At 61.8% G+C, this 25,114-nt stretch overlaps 1 protein-coding gene across 1 annotated transcript in view; it reads left to right on the forward strand.

Moving 5' to 3' along the window:
• Nucleotides 1-25,114, forward strand: part of Kif26b (kinesin family member 26B) — a 273,177-nt gene that overhangs the window by 122,394 nt on the left and 125,669 nt on the right. Inside the window, 1 exon segment of the mRNA XM_048358260.1 lies at nucleotides 3,482-3,639. Coding sequence (XP_048214217.1) covers nucleotides 3,482-3,639 — 158 coding nt within the window.

Below are 25,114 nucleotides of genomic sequence, written 5' to 3' on the forward strand. Positions count from 1 at the left end.
GTGTGCAGAGAAGATCAAGCAATGTTTAATCCACAAGCTGAACGTACGGGTGGTTTCCTTAGGCCGCCTCCTCCAGCCTGCCTCGGCCCGTCCTCCCTGCCCGCCTCCCTTCCGTGGGGGGGGGTGGGGGGGGCTTAGGTAAACCAGCCCTGCTCTGCAGGCTCCGGGTGTGGGCTCGCCGGATGAGTCCCTGGACACTAGGACTGCCCCACTAGGAACCGGGCTCGCTGGGGTGGGGCAGGGAGGGTGTGAGTGCGAGCACAGTGGATGACAGTGGCCTGTCGACCCCAGGGAGACACACAGGAGACTCGCCGTGCACGCTGGCCTGTGCGTAGAGCCGAACCCGATTCTGAGAATAACCAACGCCAGAAGGAAGCGGTGGAGTGGCTCAAGGGGCAGAGCGTCTGCCTCGCAAGCACGAGGCCCTGAGTTCAAAACCCCTGTGTCGCCAAAAAGAGGCGACATGTGAGATTTGCCGGAGGATAGAAGCCCCTGGCGGTTGGTCCCCCGTTGATCTTGCCACCACCTCTGTAGGTCACCGGGCAGGGACAGGCTGGAAGGAATCAGTTCACTAGTGACGTGGGCTGGTTATGGTAACCTAAATGTTACCATCTTAGGCCTTTTGTGTGTGTGCTGGTCCTGGGGCTTGAATTCAGGGCCCAGACCCCGTCCCTGAGCTTTTTGGTTAATGTTAGAGGCCTAGCACTGGAGCCACAGTTCCACTTGTAGCTCTTTGGTAATTAATTGGAGATAAGAGTCTCACAGACTTTACTGTCGGGCTGGCTTTGAACCGCCGTCCTCAGATCTCAGCCTCCCGAGTAGCTGGGACGGCAGACAGGTGCCACGGACCCCTGACATCAGCCTGTCGTGTGATCCCGTCCTGGCGCTCCGATCCCCCAAGAGCACGGGCGTGTCCCGGCACGGCGCCGCTCGCGACCCGCGCCCGCCACCAGCCCCCGTGGCGGCAATCGTGAAACGGTTTGGGTCGTCGCCGGTTGAGATTACTCATCGGGCGCCCATAGTCTGCCAAGCCACAACCCCCCGACGTCCCCGCGGAGGTAACAAGTGACGTCAGCAGAGCTCGTCCCGAGGCGGGCGACCCTCGCTGTGCGAGGGGGGGCGGGGTCCGCCGGTGCCGCCCGCGCGCTGGGGTTCGTGTCGGTGCGCGCGGCTGGCGCACGGTGGAGGGGGAAGCGGCTTCGGCCCCGCTGTCCCCGCGCGGAGGGGGGAGGCCGGTGACGCCGTGGCCGACCCCCCCCCCCCATGGGACCGGTGGCGGCTCTCAGAGCCGCTCCTCCGGAGTCAGCTCCCAAGGGGCTTTAGCCCAGATGGGATCCCGGGGTGCGAACCCGGTGTCCCCCACGGGGTGACGCTAGCCCGGCCCGGCGTGGAAGGCGATGACGGTGACCCCCGCGGCGGATGAGGGGCTTCCTGTCCGGCCGGGCTTCCCGCGCGGCCGTGGTTACCCTGAGACTCCGAAAGCCGACGTCGGGCGGGAAGAATCGCGCGTCTCCCGGCGTCGGAGACGAAGGTTAAAGGAGGAATGTATGACGCAGAAGCGCTCGGCCCTTTCCTTCCGTGTGGACAAGCCACGCCGGGGGGGGGGGGGCGGGGGCGACCCTGGAGGCCGAGCCTGGCTCCCAGCTGCCCCCACGTGGCTCCCAGCTGCCCCCGCGTAGCTCCCACCTGCCCCCGCCCGGCTCCCAGCTGCCCCCGCCCGGCTCCCAGCTGCCCCCGCCCGGCTCCCAGCTGCCCCGCGTGGCTCTGCGCTGGCGTGGCTCAGATCCCCCGAGGTGGCTGGATATTGATCAGCGCTCTGAGGCTCAGGAGCTCCGGCCCCCGGCGGCCCCCGGACTGGGGAAGTGTGGGGTCGCACGTTGCTGGCCACAGGTGGCCAGAAACTCGACTTCAAATTAGTCCGGGGCGGGAAAGTCACGGGCACCTGCTAAGGGGACTGTGGAAGTCCGTGAGCCCACGGGCCGCGCCGCCCCGCCCCCCGACACCCACGCCCTGGCTGAGGTCCCCTTCCCTGGACCACGGACGGGTGTGGCCCAGGCCAGAGACGTCGCTTCCTCCTTCCACACCGCGTGGGACACGCAGAAACGGGCCGGGGGGTGGCTAGGCGGCAGCGCGCCCGTGCGGAGCCCGTGTCGGGCCCGAGTCCTCGCGCCGGCCTCACCGAAGGAAAGAGGCAGACGCGGGAACGCGAGGGCGGTCACGTTCGCTGTGCGCACGCGGGAAGGGCCTCGTGAGCCCGCCGCAGGTGCCCGGCGCCACCATTCACGCCGTGCGTTCCCTCGCTGGCTCCTCTGCTGCCCCGGTGTCACCGGGTGCCGGGCCCGGCCTGGGCTTCCATGGACACAGAGCGTGGCCCTGAATTTGAAGGTTCGCTTGTGGTCGGTGGGGCCGCAGCAGGCAGGGCCGTGTCCTCGCTGCCCCGTGCCCCCCCTTTCCTTCGGAAGCCGGCAGCCGCCTCTGCCGGTCCTCTTGGGTGTCCTCCCGCGGGTCGGGCTTCCTCGCGAGGCCCTGGGTGAAGGGGAGGAACAAAGCGCGTGTTGGCGGAGTTGGGGCTGGATCAGGCCAAGGCGTTCCCAACCACAGGAGGAGCTTCGGATCCTCGTAGTGAAAAGCGCGGCGGTTTCCGTGTGCCGGGGCTAGCGGTCGGCTGGGGGTGGGGGGGTGGGGGGGGCTCTTCTGCACGCTGCGTTCCTGCACCTGCATTTTCTAAGGGGGTGGAACCGCCTTCTACTCGGTGTGGACGGGTGGGCGCAGGCCAGGATTGGAGCGGTGGGTCCCTGCTCCCCTTCCTCAAAACCACCTTCCATTTTGCAAGTAGACACGTGTTTCAGGGTGACGGGTTTTCCTGGTGGCACGCGGAGGCCGGTCCCCACTGTCCCCCCTCTGGCCGTGAGACCGGCACTGGGCGGGGTGCGCCTCCGCGGCTGGCTCCCTGCACCCCGGGAGGTGCGCACGGGCGCCGGCACCGTGGAGACCGTTTATCTGAATGAGCCGGAAGGAAAAGGAAGCCTGTGGCAGCGGTCTAACCCCCCCCCCAAGCCCCCCAAGCCCGCCGTCGCTCGCGGGGGCTGCCCTTGCTCTCGGGTTCTCCGGTGCACCCAGGCTGGCTTCTCCCTCCCTGGCTGCCCCTTTCCCCCTGGCCTGCTCGGAGCCGCGGGCCCGGGAGGACGCGGCCGCCCCGGTCATGGCCTCGCAAGCGTGTGCGTGCGGGGACGCCCTTCACTCCGCTGGAGGGGAGACGCCGCCTCCGCGCCGCACGTGGTCAGGGCCTGCTCTTTGCACTCTTGGCAATGAGGAGGCGGTGTCACGGCTCATGCGAGGAGGCGATCCCCGAAACCCACGGCCCCGTGGGCCCGACGGCAGGTAGACGCAACGCTTCCTGCTGCACCCTTCCTCCAGCCGCTGCTGGGGGGGTCAGAGGCAGGGGGCCCGGGAAATGAGATGTGTCCGTTTTCTTCGTCAGATCTCCCAGATGGTGACGGAGCCCGGCCGGGAGGGACAGACAGAGGCGGCGCTGAACCGCAACAACGCAGACAAGCCCTCGGCCTGCAGCGTCGCCGCCCCGCAGGGCCCCGGCGAGACCGCCACAGGGGCCTCCGTGGCCGCTTCCTTCTTCGCAAGGTAAGAGGAGCTCCGATCCTCGCCTCTTCCTGCTGTGCCCGGCTGGTCGCCTCCCGCGGGGACCAGCTCAGCTACGAGAACTGGAAGGAAATTGGGCCATTCTTTGGCTTGGCTCTTTGAATAGTGCCAGGGACCTCATGAGCTGACAGCTGTGCTGTGCACTGTGGTGTATGTACAGGACTGGTGTGCACTGTGGAGTGTGAACAGGACTGGTGTGCACTGTGGTGTATGTACAGGGTTGGTGTGCACTGTGGAGTGTGTACAGGACTGGTGTGCACTGTGGTGTATGTACAGGATTGGTGTACACTGTCGTGTATGTGCAGGACTGGTGTGCACTGCGGAGTATGTACAGGGTTGGTGTGCACTGTGGAGTGTGTACAGGACTGGTGTGCACTGTGGTGTATGTACAGGGTTGGTGTGCACTGTGGAGTGTGTACAGGACTGGTGTGCACTGTGGTGTATGTACAGGGTTGGTGTACACTGTCGTGTATGTGCAGGATTGGTGTGCACTGTGGTATATGTACAGGGTTGGTGTACACTGTCGTGTATGTGCAGGATTGGTGTGCACTGTGGTATATGTACAGGGTTGCTGTGCACTGTCGTGTATGTACACGATTGGTGTGCACTGTAGAGTATGTACAGGATTGGTGTGCACTGTGGAGTGTGTACAGGATTGGTGTGCACTGTGGTGTGTGTACAGGGTTGGTGTACACTGTTGTGAATGTACAGGATGCTTAGCCGGGGACCTCAGGCAGCAGATAGCTGTGGTGTGCACTGTGGTATATGTACATGATTGGTGTGCACTGTCCTGTATGTACAGGATTGGGATGCACTGTGGAGTATGTACACAATTGGTGTACACTGTGGTATATGTACAGGATTGGGGTGCACTGTGATGTACACAATTGGTGTGCACTGTGGTGTATGTACACGACTGGTGTGCACTGTCCTGTATGTACAGGATTGGTGTGCACTGTGGTGTATGTACAGGATTGGTGTGCACTGTGGTGTATGTACAGGATTGGGGTACACTGTGATTTACATAATTGGTGTGCACTGTGGTGTATGTACAGGATTGGTGTGCACTGTGGTGTATGTACACGATCGGTGTGCACTGTCCTGTAGGTACAGGATGCTTAGCAGCCTCTTGGGCCTCAACCCACTAGTTGCCAGGAGTCCCCTCCTGCCTCCCTTCGCGTGACTACCAAGACGTCTCTGGACGTGGTGAGGTGTCTGTGGGCTGAGCACCGGTGCTGTCAGAGCCGGTGGCTTGGGAAACGGTCCTCCCCAAGGCGAGGACTTGGGAGGCACAGCCCTGTGGCCAGGGGTCCCGGGTTCATCTGCTTGTTGCCACAAATGAATTGCCAGACAATCGACTGTTAAATAGATGGTATTTTTCCCCTTTCTTGACAGGCTAGCTGGATAGTTATCAACTATTATTTAGAAAATCTTGGAAAGTTTTGTAAAAATGAGGAACAAAAATGAAAGGTATTTTAACAATGCTTTCTACCTAATTTTAGCATCATGGCAGAGACAGGGCTGGAGACAGGAGACAGCTGGGCAGGCATCTAATTCTATCTCCTTTTTTATGAATGGAAAATGTAGGGCCAGAAAAGTTCAACTGTGAGTTAGTTTATAGAAAACCCAGAAATAGAAACCACACAGACTCCTCTACTTCTTCCCCGTGAGTCAGCCTTTATCTGATACTCGGACCTTAACCTTAGAAAATAAGTCTTGGCATTGGATTTTCCAGCCCCTGTGTACACTAAATGTGGGATGAATGGAACCCTCGGAGTGGAGGCCCAGCCCTGCCTTAGTTTACCCATCTGTAGAATGAGGGTGACACGCTGATGGTTGATTAGAAAGTGCTTTGCCAAAGTTAATTCAGCATGGCGTGGGCCAGTGGGTCGTCAAGAAGGACTGCTGTATGGTGTTCCTTACCAATACAACTGGCAACGTTCAGCGGAGCTGGGGAGAAGGGCCGGCGACCAGGAAAGGAGCAAGTCGGAAGGCGCAGCGCCTGGATCTTAGTGGGAGACTGACTTTGAGGGGCTCATTATACTTTTGCACCCCATTTTCTGTCCCCTGGTGTGGTCTGAATGTGGGGGAAGTGAGAGGAGCGCGGGTCAGCAGGTCCCCGGTGGCGGCCGTGGTGGCTGCTGCGTGGCCGGGCGTCTCCGTGCTGTGGCCGAGCTGACGGGGCGGCCGTGTCTGGCCATCGAGAGCGGCAGCGCACAGAGGCGGTGGGGAGCGCCCCGGCGTCGGGATCGGAGCTCAGGCGGCCGTGTGGTCGGCCGGACGGTGGCGGCGGAGGCCGGCGCGCGTGAGTCAGGGCGCCCCCAGGAAGCCCCAGACACCCCAGGACGGCAGGCCGTGGCAAAGCCGGCCTCCCCTGCGGCCCTTGCTCACGCACCAAAGGGCAGAATGGAGACAAGTGGACCAGGGAGCAGCAAACAGATGCCCATGCGTGTGTGCGCGTGTGCGTGTGCACCCACCCCCACCCATACACACGCGCGCGCACACACACACACACACACGCCCTCCCTCCCCGTCCCAACGACTCTCCTGTTGTGCTCTGCTGTTATCCTCACCATTGAGCTTTCTGTGGCACTGAGTGGCCAGATCCCGTGTGCGTGACGGTTCCGCTGGCTCCCGGGATCGGGTAGCCGAAAGAGGGGCGAGTGGGACTTAGTGCAGCCAGCCCTCTCCGGGCCGGGCCCGGGCACCTCCTGTGCCCCACGTTGCCAGTGGGGGACGGGGCCCTGGCGGGAGGGCGGCAGGCAGAGCCTTGGAGGGCCACGGTGGAGGCCGAGCCCCTGCGCACGTCGTCTTATTCCTAACAGGTCTGAGCTTTGTGGGCTTGTTGGAACCGTCTTCTTACTCGTGCTTATACGGGCGAAGTGAATTTTAGCTCTGTGACTGCGGTGTGCCTTCGTCGCCCTCGGTGACAGGGCGAGGGGGGGCTGGGAGAGGACAGGAGTCTATTTAGTGCCACCAGACTTCTGAGCCCGAGGACACAGGCCCAGGCCTGGAGGAGAAGGGCATCCGTGACGGCCCGGGAGACCACCGCCGAGGCCCAGCCTTCCCACCGTTGTCGCTTGTGTTAGAATCCCAAGATGGACAGGTCACCCCCACCCCCTAGCCGGCCCCGGTCACCCTGACAGCGAGCACGCCAGCCCGGGTCACCAGGGCCGCGCTCTGTGGTCATGGCCAATCATGGCAGGGGGCGTGCAGGGCTGGCCGCGGTCTCGGCGCGCTGTGGGAGGCGCTGGCCGTGGGCCCCTTCCTCCACAGGCCTCTGGGAAGTCCGCGCGGCGGGTGCAGCTGGAGGTTGGCGAGCACTGCGCCACATCTGGAAATCATTTGCACCGCTTTGCTCAGGTGGCTTATGGGATGTTTGAAGACAAAGCAGCGTTTGAGAGCCCCAGGGATTGGGGAGTCTCGTCAAACGGCCTCGACATCTGCCGCCCTGGTTCTCCAGGCACATTTTGATGGTACAGGGCCTTGGGCTGGGAGAGGACACGGAGGAAGGAGTGGAAAGCCGGGCCAGTCCAGGTTGAATCCCATCGTGATTCAAGTTACTAGACAAGTAACCCCTCTAAGTTTCTCTTTCTTTTTTCTTTTTCCTTTCTGGTGACAGTACTGGGGGCTCGAACTCAGGGCCTGGGCACCATTCCTTACCTAAAGGTGGGCAGTCTATCTCTTGAGCTTTTGCTTCTGGCTTTTTGCTGGTTAATTGGAGAAAAGAGTTTCATGGACTTTCCTGACTGGCGTGGTGCAGAGGAAGTGCTCTACCCAGTTGGCCCTTAGAACTTTCTGGCAGAACCAGGTGCCATTGCTGGTAGGAAACATCGAAGCCCCGCCGGGGGAGCCACCCCGGAGCTGCGTTCCAATTACTGGGCTACATGCTTCTAACGTTTTGAAGGTGTTTGATTCTCAAGTTTTATAGCCCTAGAAAAACATGTCTCAAATCAATAAGAAAACTAAAGAGAAGGGAAAGGAAGGAAGGAAGTAGCAGTAAAGAATCCTGTTAACCGTGTGACGCGGTCACCCAGCTAGTTCCCCGTGAGCGGGTCTTTGAACCCGGAATGTCAGATTTCAGAATTCATGAACCCGAAAGGCAGCGCCGGAGATGACTTACATGCGAGCCGCCTTGGCTTGGGCAGAAGCTTCGATCTCTAAAAGCATTTGGTGAGTGAGTGTTCAAACGCTCTTACCACGGTGCTCTCTGCCCCTCAGTCCGGCTGGATTGAAGTCAGCATGAGGGGCGAGGCCAGTGGTAAAAAATGCACCACCAAAGCGTAGGGGGAAAGAAAGGCTGTCACCAACGTATTCCTGAGCTTTGTTACTGAAATGCAGCTGCCATTCCATTCCGTAGCAGCTCGAGGCTGATGTACGAGGCCGTCTCTGTGCGATCCCCGTTCCCCTCGCTCTCCTCGCTTCCCCCACCACACTCCCTTGTTCACGCTGCTCTGGGTGCCTCCACAAAAAGCGTTAGGACCGTCCTCTCCCGGGCTGTCTTTCCGGGGGTCTGCGTGGCTCAGACTCCCTTTCTGTCCACGTCTGCGCGCGCACACCTCCTTTGCCCCCCCCGCCTTGCCCCCGCCGGGTATGTGTGGATCTCACACCGAAGGCGTCTCCAGATTGTCCTCCACTGGAGTTCTTGGGGAACTCTGCGCCTCTCCCCGCTCGGTTCCGGCCACATGCTCAGGAACTCAGTGGTTCCCGTAGCTCCAGGATGCTCTGAGAGATAGCATCGTAAGGAAGTCTTGTCAGGAAATTGAGCTGCTTCTTCCAGTGCGTTCGGGCTGAGATAAAAAAGCACAGGATGAGTTAAGCCGGGGAAAGACTTATTCGCGACAAGACTACAGGAGCAAAGCTGGGCTCTCCATCTTTCCCCTGCCTTCCTGAGACCTGCCTTTTCCTCCCCTGAATACACCTCTTTGTTTCTGTCCCTCTGTCTTGATTTATTATTTTAATTCTGTAGCTGTCTGAATGAAGTATGAAAAGCGTTTGGGAATAAAATCATGTGGAAGGCATTAGGGAAACTAAAGATGTATTATGGTGTGTGACGTCGGGCAGAGGAGGTTCGGTGCGCTGACAAATTGGGTTGCTGATGAAAACAGACCTGTCCCCCCTGCGGGCTCCTTGTGGACTTGGGGGACACGGGTTTAATAACGTGGCTCGTCGGTAGAGGTGGAAGGGAACCGTGGCCAGTCCTAGGGGCACCTGGGACGTCTGTACACAGGGCCCCCCCCCCAAGGGGAGCGTTGATTTTCTTGCCTCTAAAATGGACATGAATGTTTCTATTTCTGCTTTCTGATGACTATCTGATGAATGTTCCAGTCGCTTCGATCTGAGTTAGTGAGCTTGGGAACCAAGCGCCCTCTCCCCTCAACACACACGCGTGTGCCCCGGCCCGTCCATGGTAGGTGTGCAGGGAATGGATGCAGCCAGGGCGGATCAAGTGTGCGTGCGTGAAAACGTAGCTCTGCGTGGCTCCTCAGAAGCGCTCGGGACTTAAGAAGGAGCCCGGGTATTGGGAGGTGCTTTGGGCTAAGCCCATCCTCATCTTCCTAGGGGCTGGCATGAGTGATTAAAGAACCACCAGATGGGGCAGCACATGGAACAGTTCCACAGCTGGTTCTAACACGGTGAGGCTCAGCATGTTACTTCTGATAATCACCTGTTAGTTTATTTATCATAGGAACAAATGGACTTATCCTCCCGCTGTCACTGGGAGCCTTCTCTCCTGGGGCCCGGAGGGCTTGTTTGGGAAGCCCACTGAAATTTGGGAGGTAGGAGTTCACAAGACTAGGGATGGCGGCACGCGCTGTTGCCTTGGCATGCTCCCCAGGCAAAGCTTGGAGAGTCCACAGTGCGTCCCTCCGGTCCGTCCATGAGAGCAAAGAAAGGGACCTGCAGTCACAAAGGGGTGTCACGAACGCCACGTACGCGCTCTTGAATAAAAACATGAAATAAATGAAGGAAGTAGAAGCCATCACTCAAAATTTATTTCCAGTCTTTTAGGTGCTTAGAAAAATAAATGTGGTTCATTTTTCTCAAGTGAATTTCCATACGGACTCCTTGGTGCTCCATCTAAAGTAGCCAGGTGACCTTTGTGGGGAAAAATAATACGTATTTTTAAACCTGGCTCAATCGAACTTTAGAAGCATTTTGGAAGGCTAGAGGAAAAACGCAACCGTCAAATAAAAGACGGTGTCGCTTTGAGCAAGGAGTTCCAAGAAGGCGGCTCGGGGTGGACCAGTCTGCCAGGAGCCAGGGGCTTGCTGTGGGCCGAGGTCGGCCTGGCCCCGGGTCCTCCGCCCTCCCCGCCTGCGTGGCCCGGCACCGTCCCCGGGGGCGGGGGAGCCTGGGAGGCAGCGGAGGCTGGGAGGCGGCGTTGAGGTCGGACGCCGCGGGTCTGGCTCCCTGGTCTTCGCCCTGCGCCGGCCTCTGGGCAGAAGCGACCGGCCTGATGGGCGGAGGCCGAGCCCTTCGCCCGAGGCGCCGTCTGGAGAAAACGCCTTTCCGGCAGCAGCGTCCGGATTGGCCATTGACGGGGCTGGGGCTGCAGGGCCTGGCGCGCTGGCACAGGCGCGGGCACCGGGATCGGTGCCAAGTGTCCCACGGAAACCACGTCCAGTGCGGCCCCGAGCCGCGGTCGCTCCCGGCACTGAGTCCCAGGGCCCCCCTGCCCTGCCCTGCCCTGCCCCACCCCGCCACGCCCTTCCCCACCACGCCCTTCCCCGCCATGCCCCACCCTACCACGCCCTGCCCTGCCCCACCCTGCCCTGCCCCACCCCGCCACGCCCTTCCCCACCACGCCCTTCCCCGCCACGCCCTTCCCCGCCATGCCCCACCCTACCACGCCCTGCCCTGCCCCGCCCTGCCCTGCCCCACCCCGCCATGCCACGCCCTGCCCCGCCATGCCCCACCCTACCACGCCCTGCCCTGCCCCACCATGCTCCGCCCCACCCCGCCCTGCCTCGCCATGCCCCCCTGCCCCGCCCTGCCCAACCACGTCATGCCCTGCCCAGCCCCGCCCGCCCCACCCCGCCAAGCCATGCCCTGCCCCACCACACCCTGCCCCGCCATGCCCCACCCTACCACGCCCTGCCCTGCCCCACCATGCTCCGCCCCACCCCGCCCTGCCTCGCCATGCCCTCCTGCCCTGCCCTGCCCCACCCCGCCCTGCCTGCCCCACCCCGCCCCGCCTGCCCTGCCCTGCCCCACCCCGCCCTGCCTGCCACACCCCGCCCCGCCTGCCCTGCCCCGCCCCCGCCCCGCCTGCCTGCCCTGCCCTGCCCCTGCGCTGCCCTGCCCTGCCCTGCCCTGCCCTGCCCTGCCCTGCCCTGCCCTGCCCTGCCCTGCCCTGCGCTGCCCTGCCCTGCGCTGCCCTGCCCTGCCTCGGAGCTCAGCCTGGCCCTGGCCGCGTGCCTGCCCTCCTGGGCTCCTCCTGCCCGCCCCGCCTGGTGACCGGTTTACCCAGCATCCCTGCCGTCTGGGTAACTTGGAAATCTCCTCTCATTCCTGGAGGTACTGAGCGTTGCATTTTAGTGGTAGAGACTCAAAGAAAGCCGCCGCGCGTCCTTCCACCTCTCCTGCAGTACATACAGCCTGCCAGCCCGGCCTGCGGCTGGGTGGAGGATGACGGCCTGGGCGGGGGGCGGGGGGCGGGGGGCAGTGTTCAGGGCCGCCTGGGCTGGGGGGGGCAGTGTTGGGGGCGGGGGACAGGGGGCAGTCTTGGGGGCCGCCTGGGCTGGTGGGGGGGGCAGGCAGTGTTGGGGGCCGCCTAGGCAGGGGTGCGAGGAGGAGGGAGGGAGGAAGGGGCGCTCCACGCCGCGGTACACTCGCCCGTCACTCCTGTCTCCTCACACATTTGGGGGGCGGGGGCTCCCACGGCAAGTCTGTCGCTACAGGAAGTCATAAATTGAAAATAACAAGACTGGTTCCTACACACCTGGAGCTGCAGAACGACAACCCGTGGTGGACTGTCGGATGGTCCCCCCGCAGAAGAGGCGGGTGGGGGGACCCCTGAAACACGACCTCCCGCTCCGCTCCCCATCCCCCCCGCCCCCCCCCCAGCCCACGCACAAAGCGCGGCCTCCGCTTACAGAAACAGCAGAGCCCGAGTGCCCCCCCCCCGTGTCCTTCCCCCCCCCCGTGTGGAGTCTGAGCCTGAGCGTCCCCCCCACCCCGTGGTTCTCACCCCCGTCTCCCCTCTCTCCCACGTCCCCCTCCGAGTGGGCTTTTTATTATACGTGAGTCTTCCAGTTAGGCCAGCAGTCAGACACAAAGCTGTCCCGGTTGCTCGTGTAAGCCCCTCCCTCCGGCTGGGCGCAGTGCCCCCAGCGGCAGGGGGTTTGTGTTTCCTCCCGTCCCCAAGTGGCTTCCTGTCACCCGTGCCATATGGCCACTCTGGGTGTCACGTCTCAGGAGTTAAGACGGAAAGCCTTGGTGGACAAAGAACGTTCTAAAGAAGGAGAGGTGCAAGTTCATGCCCCAAAGATTTTCATATCTCCGTCTTGTTCTTTGGGAACTAGGTTTACTTTCTTTGAGAAAAATGCATAGAGGAGAAGAGGAGGATGTGCGTTACTTAGATTTCCAGGAACCCTTTAAAAATGTATCATACCAGAAGTGGTGTACCGGTGGGTCATGCCTGTAATCCTAGCGGCTTAGGAAGCTGAGAACCGTAGGGTTGGAGTTCTAGACCAGGGCCAGCAGAAAAAAAATCACAAGAAACCTTCGTCCTAACCCATAGTCAGGGGCAGTGAGCAGAGCCTGTCACCCTGTTACGTGGGTAACTAAGATTGGCAGGGCCACGGTTCCAGGCCAGCCCTGGCAGAAGACAAGGCTCTGTTTCCACGGAGAGGGGCTGGACACCCACTGTCCCGGCAGTGCTGGGAAGCAAGTTCAAGGCTCTGAGTGGGGGTGAGAGTGGCGTGAGGCCCCGAGGGGCTGGTGACACGCCCCTGTCCCCCGCAGCAACACAAGTGGCACCCGTTGTACGCTGCCCCATGGAGGTTCTTGAGAATGAGGAAGACCTGGGGCTTGAACTCAGGGTTGTCCCTGGGCTCTTTGGGTTTATGCTTTAAAAACCATTTTTTCTTTTGCTCAAGGTTGGTCCTCTACCACTTGAGTCACAGCTCCATTTCTAGCTCTTTTTTTATTTTTTGCAGTTAATTGGAGATACGAGTTTCATGGACTTTCCTGCCTGGGCTAGCCTGGAACTGCCGTCAGATCTGAGCCGCTCACACGCGGCTGTAGAAAGCCTCTGAGACAGGGAGAGCTGTGTTAGGCGGTCATGTGTGGAGATGGTGGGTCATTTCCTCTAGACGGAAACGTGGTCACAGCATGAAATTGGATTCAACATTCTTCTCGAGGGACTAAAATAAGAAAGTACCAGGGGGAGTCTAAAAAGTTGGGCCCCCATTCTTCCAGGTAATGGGAAATCATGGAGGTAGACTAAGGCAGGGAGAAATGAGCAGAGGAGAAAAGACGGAGCAAGGAGAAGCCTTGGGGTGGAGTAACCCGGACTGTGCTTTGGTGGTGTAGCCACATTTGAGAGCAAGCACCGTGCGTAGATTCAGTCCAAGGTCAGGAACCAGGAGCCAAACCGCGGGACATTGCCAAGAAGTATAGCGGGGGAAAAAAAGCAAAAAGACGGAAGAAAAAGTTGTCTGAATCTAGAAGTTCTTACGGAAAGAGCAACTTAAAAAGTGCAGAATGGCGTGGGCTAGGGTGTAGCTTCGGGATAGAGCATGCACCTAGCATGCCTGAGGTCCTGGGTTCCATCCCCAGCACCACAAAGTGTGTGTGTGTGTGTGTGTGTGTGTGTGTGTGTGTGTGTGTGTGTGTGTGTGAATTACAAGCCACAGTTTCTGCGGGAGCAGGAGTTGTGTCTCCTTTGCCTGTGTGTGGATTCCCCGTGGCCCCCCCAGGGGCAGCGTTGGGGGACGGCAGCGAGCGAGCCATATTTCACACCGTAAGATGGCCCCCGGTGAGGATAGCACCCTGCAGGCCACGGTCCTGCCCCGACGGTGGGCTGTCTGGGAACTGCTGGACAACGTGAGGGCGCCTGGGGGAACATCCCCACTTCCGGGGTGCCCTCTCCCCCAGGGCGCTGGAGTTTGCCGCCCCGCGCTCCGGGGCTTGGCCGGCGTCTGGGCGGGTGCGTTCTGGCGCTCAGAGTCCGCCCTGCGGCGTTTGCCCGGTGGCTTCATCGCGGCGAGTGTTTTTATCCAGTAAGTGTTTGCAGTTGGCTGAAAGTAGGCGGGGGTTGGGGAGCTCCTTCGGCTCCCCTTGGGCCCCGCCCACCCCCGCCACAGGGGTGCCGGCCCCCGGCAGAGTGACCCACTGCCCCCCCCCACCCCCCACCACCCCGGGTCTCACGCGTGCAAGTCTGCACCCCGGGTGGCTGCCTCGGCAGAAGCAGGCCAGCAAGGGTCACTCGAGACGGAGGCGGGGGGACGGCCCCCTCCCACCCGCGGGCTCCGGGGAGCTGGGAGCGAGCCCACCCCGCAGCCCCGACGGGAACGGCGATCGGACACGGGATGTTTGTATGTGGAGATTGATCATGAGAGCTAACGATCCCAGCAGAAGGTGAGCAGCTCATTAAACAGAGGGGCCGGGATGATCAAGTATCGCCTGCTGCTTCACGGGCGCGGTGGACGCGTTCCCGGAACTGCGCAGCTGGTGCACTTGATGGCTCATAAAGCCCCCCTAAAGTCCGTCAAGGGCCTTTTTTCCTGGCGAGGGACCATTTTTCCCCCCCGCCGTTATCAAGCATCTGGTTCCCGTCCCTGGAAGTGCGAAGGATCCACTGGCGGCAGAAGCCCCCGCCCGCCGGGCCGGGCCGGGCCACGCGGAGGCCGGGGTCAGCCCGGAGGCGGAGGGCGGCGGTCGGAGAGGTGCCGTGCAGCGAGCGCGTTGGAGGCGCGGGGAGACACCGCCCCGCGGGCCGGGCACGGGGGGGGGGGGCCCGGGGGGGCCTCGCCTCTCAGTGATCCCCAGAGCCGCCCGCCGGGGATGGAGAAGGCCTCGTAGAAACAGTGCCCACGCCGGCCGCCCGGGGCCGAGGGGCGTGGTCCCGGGCCGCCCTGCTGCACAGATGGAGGCTTCAGACCAGGGCCTGGCCCAGGCGGGTGGACAGGGGTGCGGTTTCCAGACCCCTCGGGGTGACGGGGGGTCCTAGGGACCTGCTGGCTTTGTCCAGGTTCCCAGAAGTGCACCTGCGGTGACGACGCCTCCGTATTCGTCGTGATTGAGGACGCGCTCTCCGCGGAGCCTGCTAAGGAAGCAGGGAGGCAGGGAACGAGGAGAAGCCGCGGAGGGAGCCCGGGCCCGGCGGAGGGAGGGCGCTCTGGCTCCCCTGCGCTGCTGCTGCGGAGCGTGGACTCGACCTGAGATGAGGCAGCAGAGCATCCTCAACCTAGTGGTCAGCTGTAGTGGTCGCTGGGCACGCCGGCTCCCCGGGCGAGCAGCTGGACGGCCCAGGACAGACGAGGGAGGGCGGGGATCTGGGCCGGGCACCGTCGCGCTCACCTACGCCTGTCTTGCCTCAGGAGAGAGGCTGGGGCTGCACAAAGAGCCGTACGGTGCCCCGAGGGTCCCGGCTGTGGTCAGAACGGGGGTGTTTCTCCTGAATGAGGGGGGTCATGAGGACGTCCTCAGCAAGTTCAGGTGACGCTGACTGGCGAGCATGAGCTAGAAAGCGGGGTCATCGCGCGCTGGACAGGGCGGGCCTCGTCTCGAGGGCACAGGGAAGGAGTCCCGAGCACGCGTGCTTGCGTGTGCTCTTCCGAGGTGGGCAGGTGGAAGGAGGGAGAGGGGCGTCCGCCCGGGGCGGGCCCCGCGGCTCAGCCCCGCTGGGACAGGAAGCGCCCCGAGCGCCGGGTCCCTGTGCTCCTCCCCGCAGGGCGGCTGGCCGAGTGTGAACACACACGGGGGGGGGGGGGGGTGGCGGGCGGGCGCACGGCACCACGCTCCCCCCACCTCCCACGCCGGCTGAGCCGGGTCCCCGCCGACCGCGAGCCCCCCACGCTCACGGCCCGGTCCGCCCCGTCCCTCGCTGCCTCCGTGGCGGTCCCATCCACCCCCAGCAGGGACTCTGGACGCCGGGAGGGACGCGAGGAGACGGAGGTTTGCCCCGGTCGGGGCGCGCGGTCCCCGGCACGGGCGTGGTGGCTCTGGTGGCACCGAGCTCGTCACCCGCCGCCCCTGCCCTCAGGTGTCCTCAGGGGCTCGGGCCATCAGAGGCGCCTGGGGGGCGCTTTAGAAATGGGACACGTGGCGAGTGCTCCCCGCTGACGGTGGAACCGGAGTGGCTCCCGGGACTCCTACCGTGCGGTGACAAAGGTTCGGAGCACGGAGCGGGGGCCACGGGGAAGACACCGGCGGGTGGGCGCTTGCTGAGCGAGGCCTACCGAGGCGATTCCATCTTAGTTTAGATTTGAACGCTTTCCCGGTAAGTAACGCCGGCACGCGGGAGACCCCGCAGGGACACGCGTGCACGCGCGTGTGTGTGCGGGTGTGCGCGCACGTGTGCGCGGCAAACTCGTTCTGTCCCGTCCACTCGCCAGAGCGGAGCGCCAAGGACCTCGTCCTCCCGTAGAGGATGAACTTGGGGGACACAGCGCGGAGGACACAGGATTCCTGACCGTGTCACTTCGTTCCCCTCCCAGGGCCTCCTCCTCTGGCCTCGGGGACCCCGTTGTTACGACTCCGCGAAGCCTCCACCGTGACGAGTCTTGGTGTCATTTCCAGATACTGTGTTCACGCGTGCGCTTGTCTGTGTGCCTTTCTCTTGCACGCCTGTCGTACTCTGTCCTCCGTGAAGGGAAGGAGGTGTGCACTGGACTTGGTGGCTTCTACAGAAGGAGCCGAGCTGAGAGTCAGCCCAGAAAAGCAAAGGCCAAGCAGGCAAAGCACGCTGGGAACGCGTGGCTTTCGAAGCAGCGCGGCCGAGCCCCAGCCCGCGTCCCCGGTGGCTTGCCGTCTCCCGAGGCCGCGTCCTTTTGTCATTCCGGAGCTCAGGCGTGACGACCCGGAAGTGTGACCTCGTAGTCCAGAGAATAGCTGAACACCTATTACCAAGACAGGGACCCTCCCGTGAGCCGATACCGCGTGGCCGGGGACTCTCCCGGGGTCGTGTCTGACCCGCTGCCCGTGCTTCCCGCTGCCGGTGCGTTAGGAGGGCGTCCGTGCTAGAGCTCCAGCCCCTCTCGTCTTGCAGACGAGCCGTGGCGGCCACGCCCGGGGCTCCCACGACCGGGGCTCCCACGCCCGGGGCTCCCACGACCGGGGCTCCCATGACCAGGGCTCCCACGCCCGGGGCTCCCACGACCGGGGCTCCCACGCCCGGGGCTCCCACGACCGGGGCTCCCACACCCGGGGCTCCCACGCCCGGGGCTCCCACGCCCGGGGCTCCCACGCCCGGGGCTCCCACGCCCGGGGCTCCCACGCCCAGGGCTCCCACACCCGGGGCTCCCACGACCGGGGCTCCCACGCCCGGGGCTCCCACGACCGGGGCTCCCACACCCGGGGCTCCCACGACTGGGGCTCCCACGCCCGGGGCTCCCACGCCCTGGGGCTCCCACGCCCGGGGCTCCCACGCCCGGGGCTCCCACGACCGGGGCTCCCACGCCCGGGGCTCCCACGACCGGGGCTCCCACGCCCGGGGCTCCACGACTGGGGCTCCACGCCCGGGGCTCCCACGCCCGGGGCTCCCACGGACACGGCTCCCGCGGACGCGGCTGGGGCTGGGAGAGCGAAGGAGGCCTCGTTATTTGGGAAGGAAGTTTTGTCTTCTTGCACATTTGGAGACAGAGTTGTGGACTTCATTCAGCCAGTGATCTCTTACACACACACACACGCACACACACACACGTGTGCTGTGGACGCGGAGGCCTCTCCGGCTGTAATCACACTGCCTGGTGGGGTGGCAGGTAGCCCGGTGTCTCCGAGCTCGGTGGGCAGCGCTGGGCGGGCGCCTGGCTGGTGTTGGCTGGGGGGGGGGCAGGGTGGGTGAGGGTGGGGGGGCAGGGTGGGTGAGGGTGGGGGGGGGGCTGCCAAGCCCCGGGCCGTCAGTCACACAGCTCCCGAGGTGCTTGGCTGTTCTTTGCACGAGGCCCCTGGAGACTGCCAGCACCCAGGAGCTCACGGGTAATGTGCTCGTCTTTTTAATGTTTTAATTAAACTCGGTGCAACTTGTGTTTTAATTGTCTACAAAGTGAATAAGAATCCATTGAGCCCTGGCGGGGGGGGGGGGGAGTGGTAGTCCTTTCACAATGACTTCCGTGGGCTCAAGGTTGGTCTATCGCCCCCCGCACCCCGCCCGCCATGTTGGAAACCTACTCCCAGTGCTGCAGGACTAGGAAGCGAGTTCCCGAGGCCGAGTTCCTCCCGGCCTGAGGGTGCCGACCCCCCCCCCCCCACCCCACGGAGAGCTCAACCTTAAACCTCCCAGTCCAGGGCTGTGAGCAGAGCGTTTCTGTGTTTACAAATGTCCCAGCAGCAGGCGTGAACCGAGTCGAAGGCGGATCTCCCTAGGAACCAGTGAATGTGGGTGCCGCCTCTGATGGTCCCAAGTGGGGGAAAGGCCGGAGTCCTCTGGATCCCACGCTTTCCCCCCTTGCCTTGGCTCTGGACTTGGGCAGCTGCCGTTCGGGTTTGGAACTGGCGTCAAAGCGAAGGTGCGCGTATGTTATCAGACGCCTTTGGAGCCCCGCCAGAGTGGTCTGCGGGCTTTTGTTAGGCTTGTGAGGGGCGGGGGGAGGGCGAGGGGTGCGGGGGGGAGGGGCTCTGGGTCCTTCCGGGATTCAGTACCCATGATTCAGTCCACCCTAAGGGCCCATGACAAAAGCAGTCACTCTACTGGGTGATGGAGGCTCACGCCTAACACCTTCGCTGCCCAGGAGGCTGAGGTATTAGAATCCGTCTGGGAAGAAGAGGCCATGAGACTCATATCTTCTGTCAACCAGAAAAAAAAACAAAGCAAAACAGAATGCATACACAAATCCAACGTATAGTCTACACAGTTAAGAAGACTGAGGGAAGAGGTGGGTAGGGAAGGGATGGGATGGGTGAGAATCCTGAAAGCGGTGACAGGGATCACTGCTCTGTTGGATGTCAACTCCTTTAGAAATAGTAATGAGAACAGAAGTAAAGCTGTGGATCAGGTCACAGAATGGCAGCCTTGATTAAAAAAAAGCCAAGGGAGAGCGCCCAGACCTGAGTTCAAGCCCTGCCTTTTCTGTGGCTGACATACATGTCAACTTTGTAGCTCATCAGACAAGTTGCTAGGAGCTGGTGCTCACTGAGCACCTGGCTAGCCGGAAGCTCTTTACAAAACAAAATGGGAAAACAAATTGTAATGATTTTTCCATGTTAGGCTAGGTTATGGGATTCTTTAATCTAGATTACTCGAAAACCCCTGGTTGAATGAGGAGAAAGATATAGCTTTGATGCCTTACCACTAACGTGGAAGATGTCTAATAAAAGACCAAAACGTAAATTATAACTTACAGCGTCCCAGGGACAGTGGCCGACCGCGAGATGCTGTGTATGGTCTCTGTGCTCTCTCAAGCCATCACTGTGGGGCTGGCTGCGGGTAGCCTGCTTCCCTTGTTGACCATGCGTGAAATCCACTCTTTCTTAGGTGAGCATTTTCCCTTGTATGCATACCAAGGGTATCCACTCACAGCCTTGATGAGGCCCCTGGGCTCAGCATAGTGTCTTGCCTGGTTTGTGACCTCTGACCTCCAGGTTACCAACTCACGGTCTTTGATCCTCAAACTTGGGATTTCAGCTACTCACAGGGCTGAGATCCCAGGACCACTGGGAGCCATGCCAGCCCAGGAAAGTCTATGACAGTCTGATCTCCGACTCACCACCAAAAGGCCAGAAGCAGAGGGGCGGCTCAAGTAGTAGAGAACTAGCCTGGAGCATAAAAGCTCACGGACAGTGCCCAGGCCCTGAATTCAAGGCTAGGACTGGCACAGGAGAAAAACCCTATCTTAAAACCAGAACAAGAAAGGGCTAGAGACATGGCGCCGTGGTAGAGCACCTGGGTAGGAAGCACAAGGCCTTGACTTCCAATCCTAGAACCACCTGCGGGTTCCTTGCGTGTACATAATTCGCCTTGGGCAGCACCAACGCCGCAGTGTAACATGGGGGCCGTTGGTCAGTTTCCCTTGCTCCGCAGGCAGCCGGCAGTGCTTTCTCCGGGTGGGTTTTGGTGGTCGTGTCTCTCAGTCTCGGGTGGGTTCGCGGTGCCACCTGTTAGTTGATTTCCCCGTCTAGCTGGACAGCAACCTCCAGGCTCCTTCCACGTCACCGAGACTCCAAGGCGAGGGCGTGCGCTCACGTCCCCATGGTTGGCCGAGATTAGACCTCTGCTTCGGGTCTTGTGAAAGTTGAACCAGTCACAGTCAGTCGTTTTAACAGTTCGGAAGAAAGTGGTCCAGTAGCCTGCAGGGCCCAGGGACCGGGGAGAGCACTGCGGGGCGCTGAGCGCGGTGGGCCCCTTCCCCGGGTGCCTTAGGCCTGGCCAGCCTCCGTCAGCACGCCGGGCCCTCGGGCGCGGGTCGCGTCGCACCTCTCGGGCGGGTCGTTCCGTCCCCGGGACCGAATGGGTGTCCTCACGACCCTCAGGCTGCTCACCCTTCCTCCCACGGTGCTGTCCGCCCGCCCTACCGACGGGCTGGCGGATCTCAGGACTGTGCTTGACCTCTCAAACTCAGCACCTCACTCTTACCCTCCCGAGGAGCGAGGATCGTTCGCTTTCTGAAAGAGGCGGATTTTTCACGGACTTGAAGCCGGAGACACACAGAGGTTTCCGTGTCGTAGGTCTGAATCACCGACAGCGGAAGGGAAAGCGTTTGTTTTCAAATTCTCTCTTGAGCTTTACGTTGTATTTATGTCCTCGTTCGCGTATTTATTTTCACCGCAGTGGGCCGCGAGCGTGCGTAACAGGCCCAGGAATGAGGTGGGCTCCCCGCACTGGGGCAGGCCGAGCGAGCAAGACGGCCGCGGAGGGGCACGGCGGGACGGGGCGAGATCGCTACCGCGCGACTCAGTCCACCCGCCCGGCGCCCGCAGGCCACCACGGGTGACTCCAGTCGGGGCTACGTGGGCGACTCCCGCGCTCCCCGAGTCACGGAGACCGGCCTCCTCCGACGGGGCCGGGGTCATCGGGATCGCCCCGGGCTGCTGTTCTAAATCGTTCTTGTGTCTCCGCTTTTGAGCACGAAGGGAGGGCCATCTGAAGAAGGATGGAGACGAAATATGGCTGCAGCTTAGCCTCACCTGCCCCTTCCAGGTGCAGTCCGGATTCTTGCGCCACGACTCGGTTTGTGACGAGAAAGAAGAGAACGGAAAGGCAAAGCCCGTCTTTGCCCTGATAGGTCTTCTTCCCTTTGTCCCCTTTGTCCCCGGGGCGCCGAGGCCCTCGCGGTGCCGAGCGGGAGGCCGGGCTGAAGGGAACTTGGAGTTGGCTGTCGACGCCACACCCGGACCTTGAGAGGAGCTTTAGGAAAGCTCCTCACCTGCCCACGCCAGCCTGGGGCTGAGGGGGAGGACCCGCGGGGGAGGGGCGGGGAGGGCCTGGTGGCCCCGGAGCCGGCAGGTTCGAGGCGCTCGCCCCCGGTAGCGCCGGAGCTGTAGCGGGTGTCCTCTGGGTGGATTAACGCCCTGGGAGGCCGGAGCCTCACCCTCGGTCTCCGCTCGCGCACCCGGGACGCGGTGCTGGGCTCCCGATGGACGCGTGAGGTGGCGTGTGTGGCTTGCTTTCTTACTGTGCTGTCGTTTTTAACGTAGGGTCTTCTCGCCATCCGGCCCGCGCCTCGAATCCACCGCCCTCCTGAGCGCCGAGGTCACAGGCAGGAGCCACCGTAGCGTGGCTGCTTGTTTGCTCTTTTTGGTTTTCAAAGCACTAGAAAATGGAACCGTCGCCCTCCGCCGACTGCGGTGATCCGCGCCGTGCACCGGCCGCCGCCCGCGGGCCGCATGCGCGTTAGTTAACAGCCTGGCTCTCCATACCGCCCCGTGCTTGCTTCTAAATGAGCTGGCGTTAGTTCTGAGCCACTGAGCATCCATCACTTTTTAAAAACCATACCACGTACGTGTCCACTTACAGCTTCCAGCAGGAGCCGAGCCCGCGGCGGGCGGGAGGCCTCCAGCTGCCTTCTCCAAGGACGGGAGCCTCGTAGAAGACTGAACTTGTGTGTGTGGGGGGGGGTGGTGCCTGTTCCCAGAGGCCTGGGGTGGCCCCGGGCAGGGGGGTGAGGGGGGGGGGAGGCTGAGCCTGCGGAGGCCTTGGCGCTCCTCTCAGGCCTCCCGTAGGAGGAGACTCCGTGGAGGTGTGACCGTCGCCTCAGGAGCCCGCTCCCCGTCTCCCCTTCCGTCACTGTCACATCAGGTGTGTTTCTGGTCAACTCCGTAGCCCGGTGGGCCACACTTGGACAGCTGCATCAGAGAAAGACACCCAGGCCCTGGGTCAGAGGAAACCGTGAGTGGATGCTCCAGCTACTCGGGAGGCTGAGATCTGAGGACCACAGTTCAAAGCCAGCCTGGGCAGGAAAGCCCATGAGACTCTCATCTCCTGTTATCCAGCAGAAAGCCAGAAGCGGAGTTAAGGCTCCAGTGGGACAGCACTCGCCTTACACACAAAGGCTCAGGACGGAGGCCGGGCTTTCTGTGCAAAGCCCTCGTACCAGCACAGACACATAAATAAGCCAACGACTCCCCATGCTGTTGTTTGACCCACGCAATACCCGTCTGTCTAGAGCTGCTTCCTCCGGGGGTCTGAGGTCGTGAGGACGGGGGCAGGTGCCGGGGTCCTCACCTGCCCCCCCGGGGGGGGGCGGGGGCCGGTGGCATAGATTCCCTCGCGTCTGTGGAACGTTCCCAGCCGGCGTCACCCCCGGGTCGTCTCCCCGTGTCACGCAGAAGCTCTGAGGCAGCGCCTCCGGGGCTGCGCGTGCTCCCCCGCGTCCAGGGGCCCCTCCGCGCCGCCCGCGGGCGGGGCTCTCCGTTGGCGGGGCGGTGCGCGCGCCTGTGCGGACGCCCGCCCGGCTCTTCCCTGGGTCCGCAGGCTGGGCGGGGCGTCCGCGCTGGCGCTCTCCCCCTCGGGGCACCGCGCCACGGCCGGCTTCCGGGTGGTTGATGGGAGGTAGAATTCACAGACCTCTGTGGTCTGGCTGCCTTTGAACCGCGGTCCTCAGACCTTGGGCTCTCGAACGGCCAGCACCGCCTGCCTGAGCCACCGAAGCCAGCTTCTGTTCATTCTCTAAAAATTCATATTTTTTTGTGCGTTCATCGACTGCTTAAAATCTTCTGTTGAAGGTTTTATCTTTTATTCCTCCGTGCAGCAGGGTTTTCCTATGTTTTCCGGGCAACTTTAAGACCTCTGAAATTCCGTCTTAAAATATAAACTGAGTTGCCAAACTATTTTAAATCTTCCTGAGCTGCAAGAGCCAGGCTTCCTTTCTAATGTTAACCCAGTTCTCCTTCCCCCTGCTGGCCCGGAGCTGTGTACACTCCAGGGGCTACACAAGCGCTGCCTGATGAGAGAATAATCTATTATTTAATATGGCATCGATGGACAGTGTGGGTTAGCAAAGCAAAACTGAGGATTTTTAGTCTATGAGGAGCCACAATAAAGAGTACTTCCATAGCGAATTATCCCAGGAAGAGAAAACAGAAGGCGAAAGATAAATAATATTCTCACGTGTGACCCTGTGTTAGCAGAGCATCCCAGAGAACGAATACGAGACAACAAAACAGAAGTATAATAACGCCTCGCGTGGGTGGCGTGAGTCTGGAAGCCCGGCCCTCCGAGGTGGAGGCAGGAGATGGAGTTTGAGGCCAACACAATGAGATCCTGCCTCAAAACCACGCAAGCAGACCGGCAGCCTCGGAAGTGCAGCCCCCGATTCTTCAACTTAAGCAACGTCTGTGCCGACAGGGCTGTGAGCAGAGGCTACGAGGAAGGTCTTTATCTAATTGTAATGTCTTGTTATTTTTCTTCAAAGAAATAAGCTGTGGCCGCCTAGCCGAGGCCCGGCCCAGCCTCCCTCCCTCCCCGACCCCAGTGTGCCTCGGTTACACGCGCGTCTTCCTTTTCCACCCTCGTGACACAGGCTGGCGTCTGTCAGCCGTGTGGAATGTCAGCGCGTAGTTCTGTGGATGGAATTGTCCCGTGGACTTTCTACGACAGCCTTTCCTTTCTCATGGGTGCGTGTGCGCGTGCGCTACGCCCGTGGTTGAAACTCAGGGCCTGGGTGCCAGCCCAGTGCCACCTGCAGGGTTGGAGGGTTACTGGGGCTGAGCCCACGGACGTTCCTGCCCGGACTGGCGTTGACCTGCGCCCCCCCTTCCCCCCATCTCAGTCACCCGAGTGGCGAGGATTATAATGTAACCCCGCCCCCGGCACTGCTCCTATGGTGTTCCATACGGCGGACGTGACACCGCTCGCTCCTCTGCCCTGCACGCGCTCGCCGCTCCGGTGCTGGCCTCTGCCGTGGCTGCTGCGGGCCCCGTTTCCGCGGCCCCGTGGGCCTCCCTCCAGGCCTGTCGCCGCCACGCGCAGCCTGTCTTCCTCTGTCTTCGTGTTTAAGGTTTATGGTCCCCCCTCTCGCGGTTGATTGGTTAAATCACAGCAGCTGGGGCGGCGCTGTGGCCTCCGTCCGTCCGTCCGTCTTGCGGCAGCGCACGGGACGGGCGGGGCTCGCCGTCATTCTTCCAGCTGAGGACGTGGAGACAGGAGGCAGGGGAGGGCGGGGTTACGCAGCAAGCGGCAGAGTTGACACTGTGGCAAGTAGCAGTAGGCGACCCGAGATGCCGGAAGGTTCTGAGGAGCTCGCAGTGACAGCGGCAGACACGTCCTCCCTGCAGAGAGGGGCGCCTCCCGTGGCCAGCAGGACAACCAGGTGGTCGCCCCGGGTCCCAGCACCTCCCAAGAGCACCCGGCTGACCCAGGGCTCCGTGCCAAGCTCTGGGCCTGTGTGCAGTGGGTGTGTGCATTGTTTTTGTTTGTTTTGTCCAGCCCTGTCTTCTCCGCCTCTGCAGTCAAGAACTTGTGTTAATGGCGACTTCACGCACTTGTGTTAGTGGCGTCTTCATGCGCTTGTGTTAGTGGCGTCTTCATGCGCTTGTGTTAGTGGCGTCTTCATGTGCTGTGTTAGTGGCGTCTTCATGCACTTGTGTTAGTGGCGTCTTCATGCGCTTGTGTTAGTGGCATCTTCGTGTGCTTGTGTTAGTGGCGTCTTCATGTGCTTGTGTTAGTGGCGTCTTCATGCGCTTGTGTTAGTGGCGTCTTCATGTGCTTGTGTTAGTGGCGTCTTCATGTGCTTGTGTTAGTGGCGTCTTCATGTGCTTGTGTTAGTGGCGTCTTCATGCGCTTGTGTTAGTGGCGTCTTCATGTGCTTGTGTTAGTGGCGTCTTCATGCGCTTGTGTTAGTGGCGTCTTCAT

This window comes from Perognathus longimembris, chromosome 11 (genome assembly GCF_023159225.1).
Source record: "Perognathus longimembris pacificus isolate PPM17 chromosome 11, ASM2315922v1, whole genome shotgun sequence".
Taxonomy (NCBI): domain Eukaryota; kingdom Metazoa; phylum Chordata; class Mammalia; order Rodentia; family Heteromyidae; genus Perognathus; species Perognathus longimembris.